At 34.7% G+C, this 24076-nt stretch overlaps 2 protein-coding genes across 6 annotated transcripts; one reads left to right on the forward strand and one right to left on the reverse strand.

Moving 5' to 3' along the window:
* The first annotated feature begins 7551 nt into the window (after positions 1–7551).
* On the forward strand, positions 7552–10272 carry LOC18103889 (O-fucosyltransferase 23). Of its 3 annotated transcripts, none has more exons than XM_024581832.2 (3): positions 7552–8115; positions 8501–8571; positions 8658–10272. In XM_024581832.2, exons 2-3 carry the CDS (start codon positions 8562–8564, stop codon positions 10013–10015), a joined length of 1368 nt encoding a protein of 455 aa, XP_024437600.1. In that variant the 5' UTR covers positions 7552–8115; positions 8501–8561; the 3' UTR covers positions 10016–10272. The 3 variants fall into 3 exon arrangements, with proteins under 3 accessions (XP_024437600.1, XP_024437602.1, XP_024437601.1); XM_024581834.2 differs by lacking the exon at positions 7552–8115 and adding an exon at positions 8137–8417; XM_024581833.2 differs by lacking the exon at positions 7552–8115 and adding an exon at positions 8137–8379.
* Positions 10273–12189: 1917 nt separating this feature from the next.
* On the reverse strand, positions 12190–16563 carry LOC18103891 (E3 ubiquitin-protein ligase RSL1). 3 transcript variants are annotated; one of them, XM_006376937.3, is made up of 4 exons: positions 16319–16563; positions 15314–15984; positions 13808–14568; positions 12190–13016 (listed from the first exon to the last, which is right to left on the reverse strand). In XM_006376937.3, the coding sequence occupies exons 2-4, from the start codon at positions 15734–15736 to the stop codon at positions 12638–12640; spliced, it is 1563 nt and encodes a 520-aa protein (XP_006376999.1). In that variant the 5' UTR covers positions 15737–15984; positions 16319–16563; the 3' UTR covers positions 12190–12637. The 3 variants fall into 3 exon arrangements, with proteins under 3 accessions (XP_006376999.1, XP_024437599.1, XP_024437597.1); XM_024581831.2 differs by having other exon boundaries at positions 15314–16028; XM_024581829.2 differs by having other exon boundaries at positions 15314–16049.
* Between the last annotated feature and the right edge of the window lie 7513 nt (positions 16564–24076).

The following is a 24076-nucleotide window of genomic DNA, read 5'->3' on the forward strand; positions in this document are numbered from 1 at the left end:
ACTAAATTACCCTTTGATCCTAGGCTTAAGAAAATAAGCTCAAAGGGTAAGTTGGTTTTTTAATTATACCTACAGAAATAAAAAGAAAAAAAAAAAACCTCAACTGTGAGTTAATTTTTCTTTTTTAATTCCAAGGTAGTATGATAACTTAACTATACATAATAAAACAAAAGGACATAAATACTTCTCTATAGCAAACAAATTTTATCTTTTTAGGACATCAATATAATTTAATTATGCAAATAAATAAATAACTTATATCATATTCTCGACCAATCTCAAAATACTAAAATGGTCTCATTAACCTAAGGATAAGATGATAAATTTATTGTTCCATCTACAGTACATTTTGTTCAAGTAAGAGTGGATACAAAGGTAGGGTAAAGTAGTAATTCAATTAATTTCCATTTTTTAATATAAATTTCCTTAAATTGTTAGGCGGTTTACTTGCTTATAGTCTTATACCGAAAGAGAGAGGCCATGCAAAAGTTTTTTAAAAAAAAAGTCTAAGAGAAATGTCAAGAATTGGACAATCCAGAAGGTTCGGTGGAAACTAGGAATTGTGGGCCACGTAGAGACCGGTTTTAAGGAAAGCGTGGGAGGGAGGGACGGAGCAACTCATGTCATTTTGCACAAATATTATCAATAAATGGGGTTTCCCTTTTCTATATATATATATATATATATTTTGTCAGTTGTGTCTTCCGGACACCTTCTATTTCTGTTTTTAAATATTTTTATTTTTAAAAAATATTAAATTAATAGACCAATATAATAACCCACTGATTTAAAACTTGATACAGGCCTAGGTTTTTATTTTTGTTAGAACAACATTATTTTAGTTTTTTCAAAGTTTTCTAGTGAAACAAGCATGAAAGAAATATTGGTGATAAGACTTTAATACATGTCGATATGGAGACGGAATATGATAATGTGAAATGAAGAGAGAATTTTTATAACTTAAGCTAGTTAGTGTGGACTTATTCCAGAGTGTTATGGCTGATTTTTCGAATCCAATGTGTGACTGTCACACCAACTTCAACAAATCAAATATTCTGCCCATGGTTTTTTTTCTTTTTTTTTAATATAAATATTCAGGTTAGCTTATATGTATATCGAATAATCCTATAAACTTTAAAATTGATAATTACATAAACCTCGTATTTTTTTATTTAAACTACAAAGAGATTCGTTTGTCTTATATTATAGTTTTTAAAGTGAAACTCTTCTTAGCAATGTATGACGCGAATTTTCTTTTACAGGAATTTGATTCCCAGGCAGGAATATTCTACATTATTTTTATAAAAGGAGTGAAGAATACATAGAATAACATTATTATTATTATTATTCAAGGAAAGTTGTTCATCACATTTTTTCTAACAAAAAGAGGCTATACATCGCTTTGAATTCTGCCCGTTTATTTACACGGTAGCTTTTGCTTTGAAAGCAAATAGTATAAATTAAATGTTTAGTTATGATAAAACGCATTTCGTTATTGACATGGAACCACATAAAATTTGGAATAAATTACAGGTTCGCGGAAAGCAGCTCTTAGCTACTTTCCGCAAACTTGCAGACAGTGGAGAGTGAAACTCCACTGTTCACGTGAACAGTAGAGACACTCTCCACTGTTCCGGCCGGACCGGGTCCGGTCTAAAGCTAAATGCATTGAAAGGAGTCCGACCCAGTTAAAAAAAATTCAATTTTTATTTTTATTTTTAATTGTGTTTTATTCAAAAAATTAGAAGGAGATCGCTTAATGACGTAACATTTGCAGAATTTGATCGCAATCTCAATTTTGTTCTTGATGATATTTTACCTAATGTTGTTGCGCGCTTAAGAAACCAAGGAAACTGTAGTCCTTGTCGGATGAATTTCGTACGTGATGAAATTGTAGATAGTTTAATGGAACAATAAAAAATATTTGATACAAGTATTATTTATTTCATGATGTAATAGCAGTAGTTAAATCTACAATATTTAAATTAAAAACCATCAATATATATATATATATATATATATATATATATATATATATATATATATATATATATATATATAACTTCAATTTGAAAAGCATTATTTTAACCAAACACATTAAATTACTTTTTGTTCAATCTCAATTTTAAGCACAATTTTAACCAAACATATATAAATAACAAACCAACCTCAACCAAAAATATTTTTTATAAAACAATTTTTTTCAAATCATAACTATAAAAACAACCACAACACTGAAAACTAAAACTATGAAGCATGAAATCCACAATTTAAAAAAAAAAAATTATTTAAACATGTCATAGAAGGAACTATTTTACAACTAAAACATTCTCTTTGAATGTATCAAAAGTGAATGTCTTGTCTGTTCTTTTTATGCCAAGTGTTTAGTTTTTTTATTCTTATTCTTTGTCTATAATGGTAATATTTGAATTATTTATTAGCCAATATATTTAATTCTCATTTAATAAAATCTTAATATCTTATAGGAAAACTAAACATGCACACGACGTCCATGGATAAAAATAAAAATATTTATTATCAAGTTGAAAAAAAAGAAAAAATATAAAAAAGTATTTAACTAAATTCCTTGAATCTCACTATAAAAAATACAGCCTCGCACGCCTATCCTGGATAAACACAACAGAACATCGATTGTTCCAAGCTTTAGACTTCTTGGTCTCTCCGTGTGCTCTGCCCAGAATTCCACAGCGCGCAAATGACTCTTTGGTCGTCGTGACCTCAATTTTTTTCTTCCTTCTGTGTTGCCAGGAAACCCCGTTTTAGTCAATAAACTTCGAGTTCATAAAGAATTCTTGGTGATTTGTAGATTGATTGATTGATGGTGACCTCGTGAATCCCGAAAGCCATTGACCAGTCCGCTGTTATTATCAATGATTTTCAAACCCAGTCCAAACCGGTGCATCAACCTAGGATCCAGTTGATTTAGAGCTTGAATCAGATCAGATAAAAAAAAATAAGAGAAGAAACAATTTGGTATAATCTGACGATCTAGAATTGAAACCGGGTTGGGTTAAAAAAAATAGAAGAACGAAAAATCCGGTATAACCAGGTGACCCGGTTGACCTTATATGACTTGGTCAAAAGCCTGGTTACAACCTTATGATTTTTGTTTTTTTATTAAAACAATATTATTTTAATTTTAAAAAAAATTGACCCGGACAACTCGGTCAAAACCTGGAACCCGAGCCTTAGACCGGGCCAAGTCTAAAAAGCAAAAACTATAGTTCTTATGTTTTTTCAATAGTATTCTTGATTTGAAAAAGAATTAGATTAATATTTTTTTTGTATTTTTTTATCTACTGATATTAACAAAAATAAAAAAAATTATTTGAATTTATTTTTAAGTAAAAATTTATTTTTAAAAATATATTACACTACAATCTCAATTATTTTAATATATTTTTAAATAAAAAAATATTTTAATAATTATCTTCTTCATAATCCCAAACACCCACTCTCTAAGAGTGTGTTTGATATTGCGGTAACTATTGTGGTTGTGATTTGAAAAAAGTTGTTTTATAAAAAATACTTTTAGTTGAGGTTGATTTGAAAAAATAGGTGTTTGGTTAAAACTGTGGTTGAAATTGAGGTTGAAGAAAAAATAGTTTAATGTGTTTGGTTAAGAATGCTTTTGAAATTGAGGTTATAAAATAATTTTAAAAAATATATATTAATATTGATAGTTTTAAATTTAAATATTGTAGAATTAATTACTTCTATTACATCATGAAATAAAAAATACTTTTTATTATTCCATTAAACTATTTATAATTCCATTACGTACAAAATTCATCCGATAAGAACTACAGTTTTCATAATTTTTTGAGCGTAGATAAAATATTATCAGGTATAAAATTGATATTACAGTACGAGTGAATTTAATTCACTGTATACTAGTTTTTTAAAAAAAAATGTTAAAAAATTAACACACTGAAAAAAATAAAATTCACGTGAACAGTGCAATTCTCTTGCACTGTCAACATGCTCCACTGTTCGGTGAACAGTGGAGTATGCCTCCCCACAGTGGACACATGCCTCCACTATTCAGTGAACAGTGGAGGCATGATACACTTTTTACTGAACAGTGTAGCATGGTTGAATGTCTTGGCCGCGCAAGAAAGCAGTAGTTTTCTGCTTTCCATCTCCCTGCATTTCGCACGCAATTTATTGTGGGATCCATGCACAGGAAGTTGCTTTTTTTTCTTAACCAAACGTTCGCTTAGTATGTTTTTGAAAAAATACAACCTCTAACGCGTTACCAAACGGGTTCTAAGTGTAATTGATTGTTGATGCACAATCTAGCAAATTACCCAAAACAACGGCAATAATAATCAAGATTGATTCTTTCACCTTGCCCTTTAATGATTTACCTGTATTTGGTCTCCTTTCTTAGCCTTTATTTTTTTTTCCTTTAAAGCTATCATAACCCTGGTCTATTCAGATCAACTCAGGGCTCTGCTGAGTGGTTCTTGGAATTATCAATTTAACCTTTTCTAATTAACATGATGCTTTTGATATTTGACTTTTATTTTTTTTATGGAACTGTGTATAGATAGATATTCTTGATTATAGATATTTCATACATGATAAGTTTGAGTTGAATAAGACGGTGATAGTGAATGTTTTTTGAAATATTATTTTGTATTTTTAAAAATTATTTTTAACTTAAAAGTAAAAACAAAAACAAATTAGAAGGGTTTTTTTTTCTTATTTTCATTGGGCTTGGTTGTTGAAGGACATATTAGGCTTTAATGAACATGGGCTGGTCCTGGTAAAAGAGTTTGAGCCAGCCCACTAAAAACTCTCAAGCAAACCTGAAGAAGAAGAAGACAACAGCTATTAAAACCAAGATGGTTTTTTATTGTTTACATGAAGCAAGAAAATCAAGAAATTCACGGCAAAAAATTATCTAGATGGTGGTCAAGTGGTAAAAGATTGAGATTAAGAGGTTTGCTTTCTCTGTAGTTTCAGGTTCGAGCCTTATGGTTGCTTATATAATAGTCACTGGAGGCTTATATGGTCGTTAACTTCAGGGCTCGTGAGATTAATCGAGATAGGTCCTAACTTGACCCGACACCTATATTAAACTTAAAAAAAAAAATTCACCGCCTGACTACTGCCCAAGTCAGGCACTTTGCAGTGTCTGGTACCAAAAGGACCTTCGCAGCAAACCACGTGCCAGAGTTTGCCAGACATGCCAAAAGAGAATGTAAAATCTGACAGGTTTTTTTATTGCTTCAAGGCTGGAAAAATACTGAAGTTGCCACCAACTCATAGATGGTGAGATTGTTCCTGACGAGTTTAGCTTACAAAATCACAAGGATTCTCTCTTCCCATGGATAGAATGTAACTAAACCCAATTGAATAGTTATGATAATTTGATATTTCTTGTTGTTGCCCATTGAACTTTTCGTGTTGTTGATTTAATTTCTGATTGTTATTATCGTAGCTTCTGTTTTTTAAATTGTCTTTTATATTAATACCTAGATGGTCCCAAGTTTTTAAATGTTTTTTAAAAGTATATTTAGCATGAAAATCATCAAATTTGTATTTATTTTAGTATTTTTTAAATAAATTTAATGTATTAATATAAAAAAAATTTTAAAAATCGTTTTAGGATATTCTCAAATAAAAAAATATTAAAAAAAATATATTATACCATAATTTCAAAAGACGCAAGGCACTGCAAAAGAAAATCCATTCAGCCAAATACCAAGAATAGCCATATCATGGAGGTTCCTTCTCTTGGACACGATCTCCTGTTCAATGGCCGGACCGTAATAAATCAAACTATTAAAGTATATAAAAAATGGGCAAAAAAATAAAATCGTAATAAATCGTCCACGTGGCATGTCCGTACTCTCAAACTGACAGTTACCATCTTTTCTCCTGCTGGTGTCTTTTTCAAAACTAACAGTACGATTTATTACTCGCTACTAATATTTGATGTTGGACTGGTGGCTCTGTCCTTTCAATTGGTCCACCATCTCATTAGGGTCCATAATCAGAGTTCCGACGAGACCAGCTGAACGTGACAAACCCCCCAAAAAAAAAAGGGGAAGGCCACCTAATTTTCCAGCAAAATAGGAGTATTTCAAAGTATTATTTATTTATTTATAAATATATTAATATGATATATTTTTTATTTTTGTAATATTAACCCGTTAAAATGATTTAAAATTTTTTAAAATTTTAATTTAAAAAAAATCCAAGAATTAACTACACAGTGGTCCAACCAGTACGCTAAACAAGATCTAAATGCTGTTGAATCATTGATATAGCAATGTGCCCAAGAACTAAATGAATTAGATACACTAGAGAGCATCAAAACAAATGAAGGTGCTGTAATCATGATGGGTGTATTTTGAGTTTGTTTTCATATGTTACTGGTTCGAGTCCCACAAATCTCAAGGTCATTGAAGGCTTGCATGGTCGTTAATTTTAGAGCTTGTGGGATTAGTTGAGGTGCACGTAAGCTCACCCGGACAACTACATTAATCTAAAAAAAAATGAAGGTGGTGTTGAAGAGTGTAGTAATAGTTGAGTATTTTTCATTTGGAAATACATTAAAATAATATTTTTTTATATCAATACATCAAAATTATAAAAAAATATAAAAAATTAAATTTTAAATAAAAAATTAAATTTTAACTAATCAGTGTCTAGAACGCAATTCTACACGGGTGAAAATTGACAAACACATACCAATATAGAGTTTGACTCAGTTAAAAGCTCTCATCATGGGTTGATCAGTAGATCAATTTATTTTAAAACAACATAATTTTATATTTTAAAAAAACAAAAACAACATTATTTTAAATAAAATTATAAAAATATATATTTAAAGTTAACTCGGCGATATTACTAAAATGATGCTAAATTAACCCGCGAGTTTATTTTAATTTTATCTAAATCTGCTCTTAAACCGTTAATATATTATCAAATTAATCTATTAAAAATTAGAATTTTCATAGATAGTTGTGATCTAGAATGATTATTTTTATCGGATATAATTGCTTCCCCATTTAATTTACTTCAAGTTGTTTATTCGAAACTCCAATTTTTATCTAAATCTGCTCTTAAACCATTAATATATTATCAAATTAACCTATTAAAAATTAGAATTTGCATAGATAATTGTGATCTAGAATGATTATTTTTATTGGATATAATTGCTTCCCCATTTAATTTACATCAAGTTGTTTATTCGAAACTCCAATTCTTAAATCAGAGTAATTCACCCCTTTCATCTTGTGTATGGATTGTTTGACTAGTGACGTTGAATAATAATAAAAATTAAAATAAAATAAAATTGTGGACCCCACATGTGGCGTAAGGCATGTAAATTTCCGGCATGTGAATGCATGTTACTTCCAGCTATCCAAAATATTTGTTTTATCAGGGTAGTTGGCTACTTGCAATCCTGTTTTGTGCACCAAAAAAGTACAGCTGGCCAGTTGCTGTTTTTTCTTTATATGGGTGATTATAACTTTGATCTAAACCTTTACAAGTACTGAAAATTTAAGCCTCGAAACATACCCTCCCGAAGAATGTGCCCTTGTATTGTAGGACTGTTTGGTACGGTTCAGACTGCGGGCACTATGGGTAACCTACATACAAGTAAACGCCAACCCAAGCTCTGTGCAAAATATACCTGCCTCAGGTCCCACTGTCAACAAAATGCCCTCCACTCTTGTCTTGTCTAGTCCCAATTTATTTATTTTTCATGGGAAATTATTGTAATTACTATAATTTACGAAGCAGTGCTAAAAATAAAATAATGAATGATGTGTGAATCCTCTCTGACTGTTTTTTTTTTTAATTCTTTTTTTAGGGTGACATAGTGTTCTTGGTTGTCATGATGTTGATGGGTTGTCTAGCTTTTGGTTCAAGGGAATTCAGGCCTTTTCAGATTCCTGTTCATGCATGATCACCATCTTTTTTTATCTTCTTCTTGTTGGCTCTCTTTTGGGTTCTGGGGCTTTGAAGAAAATCCTGAATCTTTTTGTTCTTTCACACCACTTTGGATTGAAAAGATTGTACCTTTCTTGGAAGCACTTTGTTATCTCGGTACCAGAGATTCAGATTTCAAAGGTGAGGCGTCAAGCAAAATCTGTTTCTATTTGTCTCTTTCTTTCTTGTAGCTTGGCATTGTATTCAATATTCATTGTTCTTTTGGATTATCTGTTGTTACTATCCACGCCATTGACTGAGTAAAGATATGGGCTTTATTGGTTTCTGATCTTTACAAGAGTGCCTTTTTGTTTTTTCAATGGTGTCACATGCTTCTTGCTGCTTTGCTTTGAAGCTGACATATGAGCTTGAATAGCCTGCCAGTCTTTCTTAAGCTGTAATATGGTAGGTATCAGTCACAGGTTCATTGCTATTCGGATGTGGTGCATATGCGTTATGTAGAAAAATTCTGCATTGTAATGTTTAAATTGATTCTGATGATTTTTTCCTTCTCTTTGTCTTGCAGGATTTTATGATTTCCAGAGATGGGATTAGAAAGCTGTGATTATTCAAGTTTAGAGTGATTAATGATTTGGGGTATGTGCTAATCCACTTGTAACTGAACTGGGTTGCTTGTGATTCTGTCAGCAAGAATGTTGGTTATATGGGTGTTTGATTGTTAGGTGAGGTGAATCTTAAAATGGACTTGGCCTCTAATTGCAAGTATCAGATGTTCTTTGGGAGAAACTTGAATTCTATAACATGTAAAGGTCTTGCTTTGATTGTTATTGCTCTGTTTCTTAGAGTTGTGCTGCTTCCTTCATTCTCTGGTTATGGTGGGATAGATAAAAATAATCTTGATTTGGTTCATAGCCGGTCTTTGTCCTTGGATTCTGATAATGGAATTCGCAAAGATAAATTCTTGGAAGTTCCTCAGATAGTATGGGGACTAAACAATCAAAAGATAGCATTTGCAAGAGCTTGTCTAACTGCTAGAATGCTGAACCGAACTCTGCTAATGCCTAGTTTAAGTGCCTCCCTGTTCTATAAGGAAATAGATCGCCTCCAGCCTATTTCCTTTGATAAGGTGTTCCAATTTGAGAGGTTTAATTCCCTCTGTAATGGGTTTGTGCAGTTGGGCAGTTATTCAGACCTTAGGAATCAAACTGGAGTGTATGAGCTACAGAAGGGAAGTGGGAGGAAGTGGACTGTTGAGAGGGATTTGGATCAACTGAAACAGCTTAGCAATGATCCATTTGATGGATATGAGGTAATTAGAATAGTTGGGAAGAATCCGTTTTTGTGGCATGATCATTGGCCCGTTAAGGACTATGCCATGGTCTTTGAATGCTTAGTTTTGGTTGATGAGATAGCTAGAGAGGCAGATAGAGTTGTGTCAAAGATTAGAGAAGTAGGAAAGGAAATGAGCAGCAGAAGTGGCTCCGCTCAAAGCGATTTTGGTCCTGATAGCTCTCTGTTGGAGCCAGTGCCTTACGTGGCAGTTCACATGAGGATAGAGATTGATTGGATGATTCACTGCAAGAAGTTAGAGCGGAAATTAAATGTTAGTGAAATCTGTAGCAGCAAGCGGGAGATTATGGAGAGAGTGGGGAACATTGTAGGCCTAAAAGGTCCTACTGTTGTTTATCTCGCTGTAGCTGATAGTCTTCTTGAAGATTCTTCTATACTCACAGGGTGGAAGGAAGGTTTGCTTCCTGTTGAGAAGAATAAACTCGGCGTCGATGGAATTTATAATAAATACCCATATCTCATTCAGTCAGCAATAGATTATGAAGTTTGCTCAAAGGCTGATGTTTTTGTTGGGAACAGTTTCTCAACATTTTCAAGCCTCGTAGCTCTCGAGAGAACACAGAAGATGATTAGAATGGGCGTTACAAGCTCGTGTGGCGCGGGTGTAAGATGGCCTTCATATGCATACAATATATTGGGGGAATCCAATGGTCCTCATAAATGGATGACAAATATGTCTGATTCAAGCCTGAAAGCAATCAGCTATGGTTCTAATATCATCACCTGTTGAAGATTATTGCACGAAATCGCCGATACAACCACATGGTTCTGAAACCTCAAATGAGATCTTGTGGAAATTGGTTGGTATAGTTTCGGCAGCTTTTTCTCTAAAGAAAGTAAAGGATATAGAATTTCAAGATAGCAGTATAAACCAAATTAGGTACACGTTTCTTTTCTGTAGTTGCTTATATTTAAATTTTTTCAATTAGTTTGTTTATAGAATTTCATAGAGATTGATATTTTGGTTCCTAGGGCCTTAGACACAAACTTTCTCCACATGTTTTACCTATGGTACTACTAAATCACCTTTGGAAGAATGTCCATGAATGGCTGCATTTCTTGAAAGATTTACTCATCATTGGATGTTATACATGGTGTCCTCAAGATCACTTTCCAAAGAGTATCACTAGTCCCACCTCCCAACCGAGAATTCGTGCTGGTATTTTTCAAAGCTGATGATAATTCTTCTTCCGCTGATTCTTTCATCTTTCTCCTCCTCCTCCTCTCTTCCCCTTCTTCTTCCTCCAAATCACCCCAAAAACATCTCCTTTCCGTACAGAACTGGAACCAGATGCTTTATTGTCGTTGTTATCTGTGAAAGCAAAAGGATGTACTGGTGAGCTTGCTGGTCATATGAGTACCAAACCCCTTGATTGGCATCATAATAAAGACATGTATTTCCATCAAAGTAGAAGCCCGAAGCAGCATCGTAGTAATAACCAGATGCTTCGTCCCACCAAAACCCAGGTTGTGGAGCTGAACCATCCTTTTGAACTGTAATCTCTCCACCAGCTTGCTCCTGCCCACAGGCTGATGATTTTCATCTGGGTTATATTCCTTGAGCGCCCATCCAACAGCATCAAACTGTTGTGTAAACGCCGCTGCCTCAATTGCAGCAGCTGCTTGACTGCGACTATCCTGATGCCCCTGGGCCAAGAATGCTCCTTGCGCGTGCCCCTCTTAAGATGAGAGGTTCCATTGGTCGCATCATCAACCGAATGGAAATGTACAAACGCAAATCCCCTTGAAACATGAGTAAACTTGTCTCTAACCAGTCGAAGATCCTTGATTGGAGCATGTTTGGAAAATTCATATCGAAGCATCTCCTCTTCCGCATTTTCATCCCAGCTGCGAACAAACAAAACATGAGTTAGACCTGCCTCAAATCTGCTGCTGGTGCATCATCCGTTCGCGGCTCATTGCACTGAAGGCAGGATGTACGCCATGCGAAATTGACACAGCCATAACTGGTGCACATCCAAAAAGACGGCACCGTGATGTTTATGTGCTGACCAGATTTATCTTGACCAAAAGGTCCTCATGCCCCCCAGTTGGCTTGCTGAACTCAAAGAAAAGCTTCTGCCATCAACAAGAAGACGATTAGAAGATTTCTTTTAGTTCAAAATTATAGTCGAAAAGACTTGTTCCCCCGACCCTGATTTTGAGACAGAATCACTGTTGACTGAAGGCCTCTTTTGGCAAAACTTTTGTTGCGCTGATTTAGAAGCTTCATGACCATCTTCTCCATGCGATTCTTTCTTTATTCTTGTGCTCGGAGTGTTTGGATGGTGGACTCCAATGCTTCAATTCGTGTTCCTTGAGAGAACTCAATTGATAACAAGTTTTCAAGGTGAATTAGGTTTGACCATATGATCTAATGTTCCAAGTGCATTACCAGGTTAGTTTCAACACTGCATTGCCTCAAAAACAATCAACGAATCAAAATCTCCAGTGGGTCTAATGATGTCCAGCCAGCAAAGGAATTTTGTTGGTCCATTCTCTTGATCTTTAGATGATTGAACTTCCGTTGTTGGAAATTGTATGATCGAATCAGTTTATGTACATATTTGCTAAGAAAATTCCTAGAGGTAGCGATCTTATACGCTAGGCATTGAAAGATTTTGGATGATGTTACCAAACTGATTACACTGAAGAAATTACAAAACTGAACCATATGTTTAAGCATTTCATATAAATTTATTTAGGAAACATGATGAGTCAAACTGATAAGATTGTCATATTAAAGTGATTGATAAAAGGCTCCCTTTTGGTACTTAGTTTCTGATCCAAAGAGGCTCTACCCTCCCAACCCTACCCAAGGTGGGAGCAGGAACCAATTGATTTCATACCCAAATTATCAGGAAAGACTGGAAAGGAAGAAAAGATGCAACAGTGACACCACAATTATTCAAGACAAGCATATTGCTTTGCGTGTTTAACAAGCTCGATTTAACTACGTATTTCAACAACTTCCAACCACTAAAAGTGAAACCTTCCCTTCATTACAAGAATTCACAATAGAGAGAAAGGAAAAGATTACCATCTTTTTCATTTTCTTTCAATTTACGAATGTAGTAAATGTTTGATCTATTTTCTGTTTCTTTCTAGATGAATGCAATGAATCAAGCATTCATTCTTCTGCTTCCATCTTATGGACCTTCAAGAAGGTCACACATCGTCCAGCAGCGATGATGAAAAGGCTATAAAGGAAAAAGAGGCGCCAATTTCTGCACTTCTCATGTAAATGCAAATGGAGTAAATAGAGTGAGAAGCTCTTTTACCTCCCTTGAGCATTGTTGAGAAGATAAGCAACTTTTTTCCTAGTTTATTAGCAGTCCTATATTAGCTTTCATTAGATATAGTCTTCGTAATAATTGTCGCTTATTACAGAGACAAACCTCTCAAGCCAAGGAAGCTGATGAAGATCCTTTATCGCATCTACATATGAGTCTGTACAGCGGGGTGGAGATTGGTATGGATGGTGGTCACTCAGACTGAAACCCCCAGCAAGGAATCTTTGAATTAGTTCCAGCTGCGATCTCTCTTGTTCTGAGTATGCATCCATAAGCATGGGTAGTGAATTAAAAGTCTCCCATGCCCATTGTTCTGATTCTTGAAATGATTGGGTGACCAAATCTTCAGAATTGTCATCATCCCAAAAGACACACTGACAGGTCTGTTGCCTGTCCCTGTATTCAGCACCGCAAGAATAACAGAACTCATGCCCACACCTAGGAAAATAGAGCAGATTTGGAGTTAAGAACTTCAGAAACCATGCAGTTAAAGAAGCAAATGCAACCAAGCTCTCTATTACCACCTTAACACATAAATATGCAAATGATTGTTACAAGTGCACAAGCAAAGGATTCAAGGAAACCAATTTACATGATCAAAAGCAAAGAATGCTATCGATGTGACCAAAGGTTAATAGTAAGTTTACTTATATTGATCTCAACTCTAAGTGCAAGACATAAAATAAACTGAACCATTAGCGTCTCCTCAAAGCTGTCTCATATGGATGACCATCTAAGGCCATTGAATTTTTTTAACGCTAGGACAGAAAAGGATTTGAACATCTCCACTTGCTCTGTGGTGTCAATGCCAGTCAATATTATGACCTGTTGAAGCTCCTCAGTAAAAACTGCCAAATTTCATTCCTCTAAGACCAAGTAACTTGGATCAACTAAATGAAAGCTTCTTTCACATAATTATGTCCTCTCTTAACAGTATTATTTCTGCAATGATTTGGTAGAGACAATGAAAAACATATGGGTGTTTTAGGTTTTTCATTATACAGTTAGCAGAGGAAGAGACATCATTATCAGGATCACAACAGATGCCTCTACAGTTAATAAATTACCAGCATCACGGTTCTTGCTATTACTCAATTTTTAAGAATAAAACATGGAGTTAACAGATGAACTTGTAACCATTTAATCAACTTCACATCAGCACAACACCACACACCATCTAATAAAACAAAAGAAAGAAAGAAACCCAAAAAGGAGCCCATGTAACTTACCAGCAGGTCATATGATAGCAACCTTGAGAGAGCTCAATCATCCTGCGGCACTGTTGACAACGCCTCCATCTTTTATTTTGTGCCAGACGATGCAATGTAATGTCTGTAGCATCCCTCTCCTCTAATGGGAGGTTCTGGAACTCTTCACAGCTCATGGAAGAATGCCAAGGAACGCTACATTCCACACAGATAAACCTTTGACAAACAGGGCACTCAATACATGTATTATCAGACTGACTTGATGAACTTGCCCTAGCTGACAAACATTCTCGAGGATCAAGCAGGACAGAACAATTTGGATAGGGGCAGTAGATTCTATCTGAATGGAGAATATCAGCTTCAGCCAGGGCTTTCTCCAGGGATCCATAAGAAATGAGAGGAAGAAATGTTCTGCATTCATTGATGGAAATGCAATATTTGCATCCTGACTGAGGGCATCTGATTGGTACTTGAGATGACTGTACTTTTCCATCAACATAGGTCCTCATACAATGTGAGCAGAATTTGTGGGAACATTTCATTGTTATCATCATTGGTGATATCTTATCCTCACAACAGATAGAACAGTTATCACGGGATTCACTCCCATTGGCCGGAAAAGAAACAACCCCAACTGCTACCTGTGCTAAGCGTAATGGCCTCTCAAGATCAAAGCAAGGACTGAGTTTCAGAATGAAAGCTTCCAGGTTGCTGACACGTTCAAGGATCCTTTGCCTCAGCGCTATCAGAAGTGGAACCTCAACTTCCTCCTCATTTGTTATCTGTCAGAAGTTAAAATCAACTAAAGCCACGTGGAGAGCATGTACAAGACAAGATATTTGGTGTCAGGGTTGCAATAGATGGTGTGAACAAGGTGAAATGGTGGTGAATGCTTTAGTACACATATTAAAGCCATGAGAGATAAATACTACAATCAGAAAGAGCTTATTGTTCCAGAATAAATCAGTGGTGAAAAAAATCAAACTACATTTTCGTTCCACTGAAGACAATTAGTAACACAGCATATAGCAATCAGAATCACCCCCGCTATTGTTTTTCCTAAACTTGAGTGGCTGCAGTGATCAAAGAACAGCAGGCAAGTATTAATAGAATAGCAAATAAAGCTGGTCTCAGTAAATTAAAGATAGGAGTCTACCATGGAGACACCAAACCAAAATATCTTTTCCCCTATTCAGAATACTGAATGTGGAATTCTTTAAAGCTCCGGATTTATAGAAGGAAAATAAAAACATGCCTTGGTCTTGTACTGTGAATAATAATGACAGTCATGAAGTAACGTGAGCTCTTTTTTTAAGGCCAGAAATTATTTCTACGAAGATTGTTTTCTTTCTTTTGATGCAGCAACACGCTATCAAAGCCACACCGTGATTTCACAAATTAAAATGCTTAGGCAATGCTTTATCACAAAGATGTTTATTCAGGTATTCATCAAATTACATAATCATAGTGAGTTGTGTCTGCATTGTAGAAGTAGGATACACAAATCTTGTCATTAGAGAGACTCACCTGACCATATAACAACTCAGAGTCAGTGAATGCATACACGCGGCGGATATTATTCTGCATAGCCTCAGCAAGGCCATCCATAAGAGCCAAATAATCAGCAACAGATTCCTCCACAAAGAAATCAAGCTTCTTTTGCACCTGAATAACAGGAACATGTTCGGTCCTTTCCATGACAACACCAATTCCAGAGAACCCAGAACAAGAGTCTCCATCCTCTGCAATTGACATCCCCTTGAAAAACATATTCACTGAAAATTCATCAAGATCTTCCTTCGACTCTTCCTTCACTATTTCCTCGATCTCTTTCCAGACTTCTTCATCTTCACAACAGCTACGAAACTCTTCCTCGTCCTCCTCCAATTTCATTTCCCCACTAACTAAACTTGCTGAAGACCCATCACAAAAAGCTGCTTGACCCTCCATTTTCAACACTATTTACTCAAAAATCCAGTAGAAGCCGACAAAATTATAACTTCAAGGTGTGATTATATCAAATTCTGATAAAAACCCGGAAACAAAGCAACCTAAAACTCCCTATATCAGCATCTATTTCTTAACATTCACAAAGAAAAATCCATATCAACAACGTGCAATCTCTTAGCTCCCCCTGAACTTGAGGGAAACCCATCAAAGAAATGATCCCAAAATCCGAACTTTAGCATCCACTCCCCCTAAAATCACCATAGAAGATGCATGTCAAGCAGTGAACTCAAACCTGCAAATACTAAATTAAAATCTAAAAAAAACACCAATTAACAGATCAATCCAAAGCTTACAACTTTACTCATCAAAACCCTCAAAAAAATACAAAAAGAACCACCCAAAATAGCAGAGATAAAATCATCATTACATCAACACCAATCAAAATCAACCCAATAACCGGCTCACAACCTCTCCATCTTTTTTAAAAAGAACAAGTCCATAAAAGATAACGCCTAACATTAAAAAAATTAAAAGATAACAAAAGGGTATTGATTAAAAAGACAAGAAATGAAGCTTCCATACCATGTTGGTTGTGGTGGAACTAATGTGATGATTCCATTTGTGTGTGTCTGTCTCTGTTTAAGATGTAATAAAACCCTAACCTGACATAAAAGCAGACTGCCCTTTTTCTTTTTCCACTTTGCTTATATTAAGCAAAGATTAAGGGATAAGGAGAGAGAGAGTACAGAGAGAATCAATGAGGGGGTGCTGTTATTGTTGGTGGTGTTAATGGAGTAAGAGAAAAGGAAGGCAGGCCAGTGTTTCTTGTCTGCTTTGCTGGCATTCCTCTCTTTACTACATTTCATGTACACTTCAGTTGACATGAATTTACATTAAACAGTTAGGGTAAAGGCAATTATTTTCTTTTTATATTTTTTATCATGCTAAAGAAATCATTTTAATAAATACATTCAATTTTGAAACAGCTTTTAAGAGTTTATATATATATATAAATATTTTTATATAAAAAATATTTTTTTAAAATATCATCCATCATAATATCATACAAGTATTAAATTTTCTATTTTCTAGTTCAATCATCAGATCTCAAAGAATAAATGTAAACTATTGTGATGAACGAAAACAATTTATTTTAATATTCATAAATTAGAGAATTAGGTCTCTCGTGTTGTGTTCCAGGCAAGGCAAGGAATAGTAAGATTCCAACCTCATGCGTGTCTCGGGAGAATGCATCTAATTGTCGCTTTACCAAATATTATTTACATTTTGTTTGAAATTGCATTCACCACTCATATTTATGATATTATTTTTTTCCTCCCTTGCAAATTCATGCAGGCAACTTTCTGTTTTTAATTTAATAAAGTTATATTTTAAACAGATTTTATGCATGGATGTTAAATTTAATTACCTCATCTACACCAATATCTAGAATTTCACAAAAAAACACATAACAAAATAGTGCTATTAAACCCGATACGAGAGATTAATATAAAATTATGTATGTATGGTATTATGATGTAATGTGTTTCTAAAAATTATTTATCGTTTGAAAATATATTACAATAATTATTTTTTTCTGATTTATTTATATTATTATATTAAAATCATCAAAAAAATATTGAAAAAAAATTAATTTAATATATTTTTTAAATGAAATATATTTTTAAAACATATTCTAAAATAGAAGTTACAGCACTTCTAAACACTTATTTAATCAGAGTTGAGTTTAAAAAAAACATGTGAGAATTGACCTATTCAAAATAATTTTTTTAAATTAAAATAATATATGTTTTAATTTTTTTGAATATTTTGATTTACCTGTATTAATTCAAGTTATATAAATAGTAATAACTTTGTGACAAATTGTTCACACCTTATATAATATAGTTGTTTTCCTCACTCAAAAAGTTTATGGTGGTTGCCTTTTACTGTGGTTAATGCAGTTGTCTGATCACTCTTGGGATACTAATTACTCTGTTTCGCAATTACCAACACATATCTTTCAACATAAAGTTCAAAACATTACAATAAAATAAAATTAAAGATTCTTGAGGCAGGGAGATTGGATTATGGAGGCAGAGCACATGTGCTGCCTGTCTTTATCAAGGAAAAATGTGGCTATGGTTTTGACTTTTTCAACTTCCAAAACATTTCTTTATATAAAATAAATCAACACTGTGCTAATACTCCACCTAAAGTGTTGAAAAAACGAGACAATAATGATTACCCACTAACTTTTCTATTAATTATACCATTAAATAGGTATTTGATTTCGTGTATCTGTGCAGTATATGGAAGAAACACTTTGCCTTCTGAACCACTCCATCGCGATGGGGGTAATAAATGGAGTTGATTATTAGAATCATCATAGCCACAACGAAAGTTATGGAAGTGGAAGGAGTAATGAATGGTTTTTGCTTTGATCCAACCAATTCATTAAATGTTAGAGCCATGTCTACAATTCGGTGCTTCACATCATTTACTGTCTCCAATTTCTCTGATACCAGCCCGTTTGGATTCTGCAGTCCTCCATTAAAGTATTTCAGTTTTGCTGGAAGGAACTGTGGGAGCAAATGACTTGCATTTGAAATTGAATCAATCTGAGAGTGCATTTATAAAATGATTCCTTCCCACTGTTAATTTCCCCTTGTCCATGCTCTGGATGTGTAAAGAAAAGCATAGCCTTTGCGTGTGTAATCTTGACCAGAGGAAGGTTGATATGTTTTGATGATTAAGAATCTTTACTTTATTTCGTTACTTTCCAAGTTTGAAAGAAATCAACATCTAGTTCTTCGAATACACTAGTGTGTGTTCGTTTGACATTGCTTGAACTTCTGTATTTGGTATTATTTTTTGTTTGAAAAAAATTTCAAATGGATATCTTTTAATATAATATTTTATTTTTGATGATTTTGATATTTTATTTTTGATGATTTTAATACACTAGTGCTTGCTCCCGTGTAATCTTTTTCTAATATTGAAAACCCCAACGACTGCTTTAATTTCTGCAAGAAATTCATAAATCTTTTGGTAGATGGGGTGGGTGGGAGGGTATGGTTGGTAGTGCTGCCGTTGTAACATTCATGCATGCACATAAAATAAACATACACGATTAACTGGGAGAGGTTGCCCAGAAAATAAAATACACAAACCTATATGTCTACGAGTCATTCAAGATGGCCATGATCAAACTTGTGATCCTTCGTTGGACATTCATATATAATATATAATATATAATATATTTGCTTGTGACACAAGGCATCCAAAAATTAATATTAATCCAACTCAAAATAAAAGGTCTGGTGTTGTTTAATTTGAGCCCATGTGCAACCCTAATTGTCCAAAAATGATTTCAATGATTGGACCTAATAATATTCCCTCCTTTTCTTTCGATTGTTTTTACATAGTAATTTACAGTTATTAAATACAGATCGGTCTGAGAGGTTAACCTAATATCTTCCTACCTCTCAACAATTTAATTCACCATTCCGGGAGACCCAACCAACTCAACTTCAATATATATATCCAAAACAATATTATCTTAGCTTTTTTAAAAAAAAATATTCAAACCAATATTGTGGTTTTAAAACTAAAATTGTTTGCAGTTTTACAGGTGACTGTGTTTTGTCAGTGAATGCATGGAAATTGCCATGGAGGTATGGGCTAGCTTAGGCTAGCCTAAGCTAGCCCAACACAAAGTCTCTTTCAATGTAGTGGTTAGCCTGACTCAAAATGAAACTGTTTGCAAGTCCATGCTTTCGAGTACCCATTGCAATTGCCGCTAACAGATAGGAAATCAAAGACTTTCCTTGCTGGGCCAACTCCATCTTTTCACTCCCAGACATGAAACATCTAAGAGACTTCAATTTCCTTAAAAAAGTAGTGAAATTACACAGACAAAAAACAGAACTTCTGAGACAAAAAGAAGACAAGACACTCCACTTTGAAGTAACTGGCACAGAAGACCTAATTCTGAAGTAAGTAGGCCCCCATGGGAACCTTCATAGTTCCATGGGAAACTAATTTTAACCATGCCATACCCATTCAGCCATTAGAGACATGCCACCAGCACCAAAAAGTACAGCAACGTAAGATTCAATCTGGAGCTTGATGCTGCCTCGCGACTTTGGTCCCATAAAATCAGCAATAAACCAAGAGCCCAGCAGATGATGCACTGAGCAAATTGCCAGTGGTGATCAATGCAGTGGGGACTATTTTCCTTGCAGGTTTTGGACAGTGCCATAGCACCTGCAATTCCAAAAGTAGCTAAGAACGACCTCCTATCATATACAGCTCAAAACAACACGAATCTGCCAATAAACATCAAGAACATTACGAAGAGCCCTTCAAAGAGAATTAAGTAGATAAGGTTATTTGTTATTTTTCTAAGATAATAGAAATTAAGTCCCCATTATGGAGAGGTTGAAGTAGATGGGTGTCCTTTGCATGGAAAGTTTTTGCCACAATTACTAGTGCCCCTCTTCTATTATTGTGCGCCTTGAGATTTGTGACAAAGTAAGCATGCTATAAAAGATAGATGGGATGGGCCATTATCGGCCCAAGTACATACAAAAGTCATCCAATAGCTACAGTGACTTTGATTCTTCTGCCAAAATTTTAGACTCTAGCCGAGGAGCTGGCTAGATTACAGCTATCAAGGTCCACAAATGGTAGTCTTAGACCTGTAGCTCAAAAAACATAAATGGGCTAAGATGGTCCAAATCGATTATTTAATTTATTTAAGAACCCGGATGGGCCCGATAAAGGTTAATTCAGATCTAATTTAGGGTGAGTTTTGTTAAAAAAAAATAATAATTAATCTAATATGATAGGAGAAAAAACTCGAGTTGACGTATTAAAACTCATGAAGTTTTTTTTCTCAAAATGATTTTAAAAAAATTAAATTAACTTCAATTAACCTACCCAACCAACCTGTAATTTGATTCTTGAATGGAATTGAGTCTTGATAGGCTTAATAACTAAGAAATCAGTTTCATCCATTTTTTCGGTCCACAATTTTGAATCTCATTTATATGTCATGAAAAGGAAGAAAATCATCAAGTCATGCTCTGGGAATTCAAAAGAAGAAAGTGAAGGTCCAACCAAACTAGATAGATGGCAATTAATGTGTTCCCTTACATGATCTATGATTCTTGATCCGTCTCTTACACTATTCTTAAATTGAAAGTGGAAATTGTACCATGTCCATGTCTTGATTATCTGTTCCTCTACAAGGAAAAGTCAGTTCTGCTACATGTCAAAGGCATCCACTAGACCCAGTGTGAAAGGAATAAGACTTCATAATCTCTCTCTGAAAATCAAAAATAAAGAAAATCTACCAAGTCATTGACATTATGTTTTTATTATCACAGCTTTTAGGGTTTTAAAAACTTCAAAAAGCAAGACATAATCATTCCCACCAAGATGGATTTAGTTTTTGCACTGTCTAGGTTAATTTGGTGCTGCTATCTTCAAGAACCAATCAATGGAACAAGGTTTAGTGGGAGAATATGATGGGAGCACCCATCTTCCAAACCCTAGAAATCATGGGTTTCCATTGGTTCCCTGGTCACTTTTCTTATTCTTTGGTTTTATACTTTCTATATATTACTTCGACTTTAGTGGTTTTTTTAATTCAACCATGAAATGAATGATACCTCTCAAATATCATATCATCTCTACCTTTGGTTCTACTCCACCACCTTATCCTTACCAAATCCATCTTCCTAAAGTAAACCAATGTCAGGAACCATCGAAGTTCCCGAAAACTGGATATGCAACAAGAAAAGTCATGATTTTTATACGTATTTAGGCTCACAGGATGGATGGATGGATGGCTGGCTGGCTTTAATTCTCTCCGCATCTCTTTATGTGACAACTTGTCATTCGACTGTGAGGGCCCATATCTTGGAGGGAAAGTATGTTGTGAGAGGACAAAGGAAGCAACGTCATTTCCAAGAGATGGACCAGCAGGGTTAAATTGTTCTTAATTGCGTCCATAATTCATGCTTGGCTTTCTCCGCTATCCATCGCCTTCAAACCCCACGCAGGTGCGCAGGGAGAAGGGATACATCTTGAAGAAGCGAGCTACTTTTATGACACTCCTTTCCATTTCTTTACACCAGTGGGACCCAAACCCTAATCAGAGATTCAAAGATTAAGAACACAGACATGGGCCTAGATACTGGGATCCTATTCCTGTGTCAGATGGGGCATACTGTGAAAAACTGACAAATAAAATAGGTGGGGTTGCGTTGTACCATGACAATTTTGAGAGTGCCAATTTTGATGGCAGGGAGTTGGCATGCCATGTGAGATGAGCTAATAGCTTGTCATGATAGCCTGTTAAGTCGTTGCCCTCTTGAGATTGACATGGCTATGTTTTGTCAAAAAATGAAACTACTCCCAACATTTGAGAATAGTTTTTTTTTCAGAATAATTCCTCACCTTTTCTGAAGGTGAACAAAATGCCAATACATCCTCTTCTTCCGGCCCTATGGCTCCCAAATTATTCCCACTTGAAATCTCCCTGTCACATTGCTTGCCAACAGCAGAAGAAACCCTTTCCTTTCACTTTGATTTTCTTTACCTCGAAGAAATGGAATTTTAATTAGCTTAAAGATTTCTATCAAAAACACTAACAGTAACCTGTTCAAGAATTTAAGTTAAATAATCTTGGCAAGGTCAAAGAACAGTAGCACAATAAAACCTCAACAAATTCCTGTGCATTGCACGTTACATCAGCAGATTAATTAATACATCAATGCTTATCAGGAGAGGTGAGACACAACTTTTCCTTCTATAAAAAGGACATGATGCGTGGTGTATGGAGGTTGAATCTAATATCTTACCATCTTGTTGTCATAATTGAACTTTGAAGGGAGGGGGAAGGATCCACACACATGACATAAGGATGTGATGATGACATTTCAAGTTGCCTTTTTCTTTTCATCTGGGTCAATTATGACTATAAAGAAAAGCAAAATCAAACTACTAGGGTTTATCTTATTCACATTACAACCTCTCTCGATTTTCAATCAGCTTGAAGGGGACATGGGGTGGTTGGGTTCCTAATTCTTTAATTAGATACAGATATAAATAGACATTGAAGTGATTTGAGATAACAAAAGGGATTAAAAATTGAAGATTAGTCTAATGGATCTCTCTCTCTCTCTCTCCCCCTCTCTTACGTTGCACAAATCAAGCAAAACACTCCATGAGATAACATATCATGTTTTCGTTGACAGCAATGGCATGTTGACAATGACAAAAGATATGCATCGAGAGAAAATGTGATTATTCCTGTTTTTATTGAAGGAGTTTTGTCAACCAGAAAAACATTGAATTTGTAAGTTTTCATGGGGCCGGCAAGTGGTGTGTATTCAGTAGCTGCCAACAGTGACCATTATTATTGCTAGCCAACCCGTGTGAGTTTTGCCCAGTCGACACACGTCTCTCTTTCATGAAAGTTAAGAGATATATGGCCTTCAGTCCCCCACTATATTTGCCTATGTCTTCTAGTGCATAAAAATACTCGTCATTGCCAAAAACTCTCACACACCACTAAAGGTTGAATATCCTTTTTTAATACACACACACTTGTATTTTAATTTATTAATATCATTTTAATTTTTTTTAAAATCAAATTAAAAAATTAACCAAGTTAATTTGAATTGATTTTTTTTTATATTCGATCGATCTAAATTAAAAATAAATTTATCACGTCTCTAATCGACCCACAAGAATTAATTAGGTTTAATATATCCCTTGCAGTTTGTAGCACAAACGGGCACGAAATATATATTATTACCAACCGTTAGAATACATTTAGTCATTGTAGGTAAGGATAGTGGTGAACCTTGCATAGCCTTCATTTGCTTTCCTTTTCATGCAAGAATTTGATGCTATGTGTCATGATCACAAATGGGGTGTGTGTGGGATTTGCTAGGAACCTATCAAAAGAAATGGCCTTTCGGTGTGGTGTGAAAATGGACCCTATGACACTTGATGGATCTCTTCATGTCCTTTGTTATATTAGGTATAAAATCACAAATGTTGATATGTCATGGTGGTTGTCCATATATTAAAGATGTCTATTAATGTTTGCCCTACGTTAAGTTGTTCATATTTGTCCTCTAGCCCCGACTTTCCCTTGTTTCCTTCTCTTTCCAATAGTGTGTTCCATGATGCACCATCGATTTCACATCACTTGATGTTGAAATGCCAGACAATTAATTGATCTAAAAGTTTAATTAGCGTTGGAGATTATGATAGCTAAATAAAGAACAGTAAAGGTTAGTGTTAGAGAAATAATCCCTA

Source organism: Populus trichocarpa, chromosome 12 (genome assembly GCF_000002775.5).
Source record: "Populus trichocarpa isolate Nisqually-1 chromosome 12, P.trichocarpa_v4.1, whole genome shotgun sequence".
NCBI lineage: Eukaryota > Viridiplantae > Streptophyta > Magnoliopsida > Malpighiales > Salicaceae > Populus > Populus trichocarpa.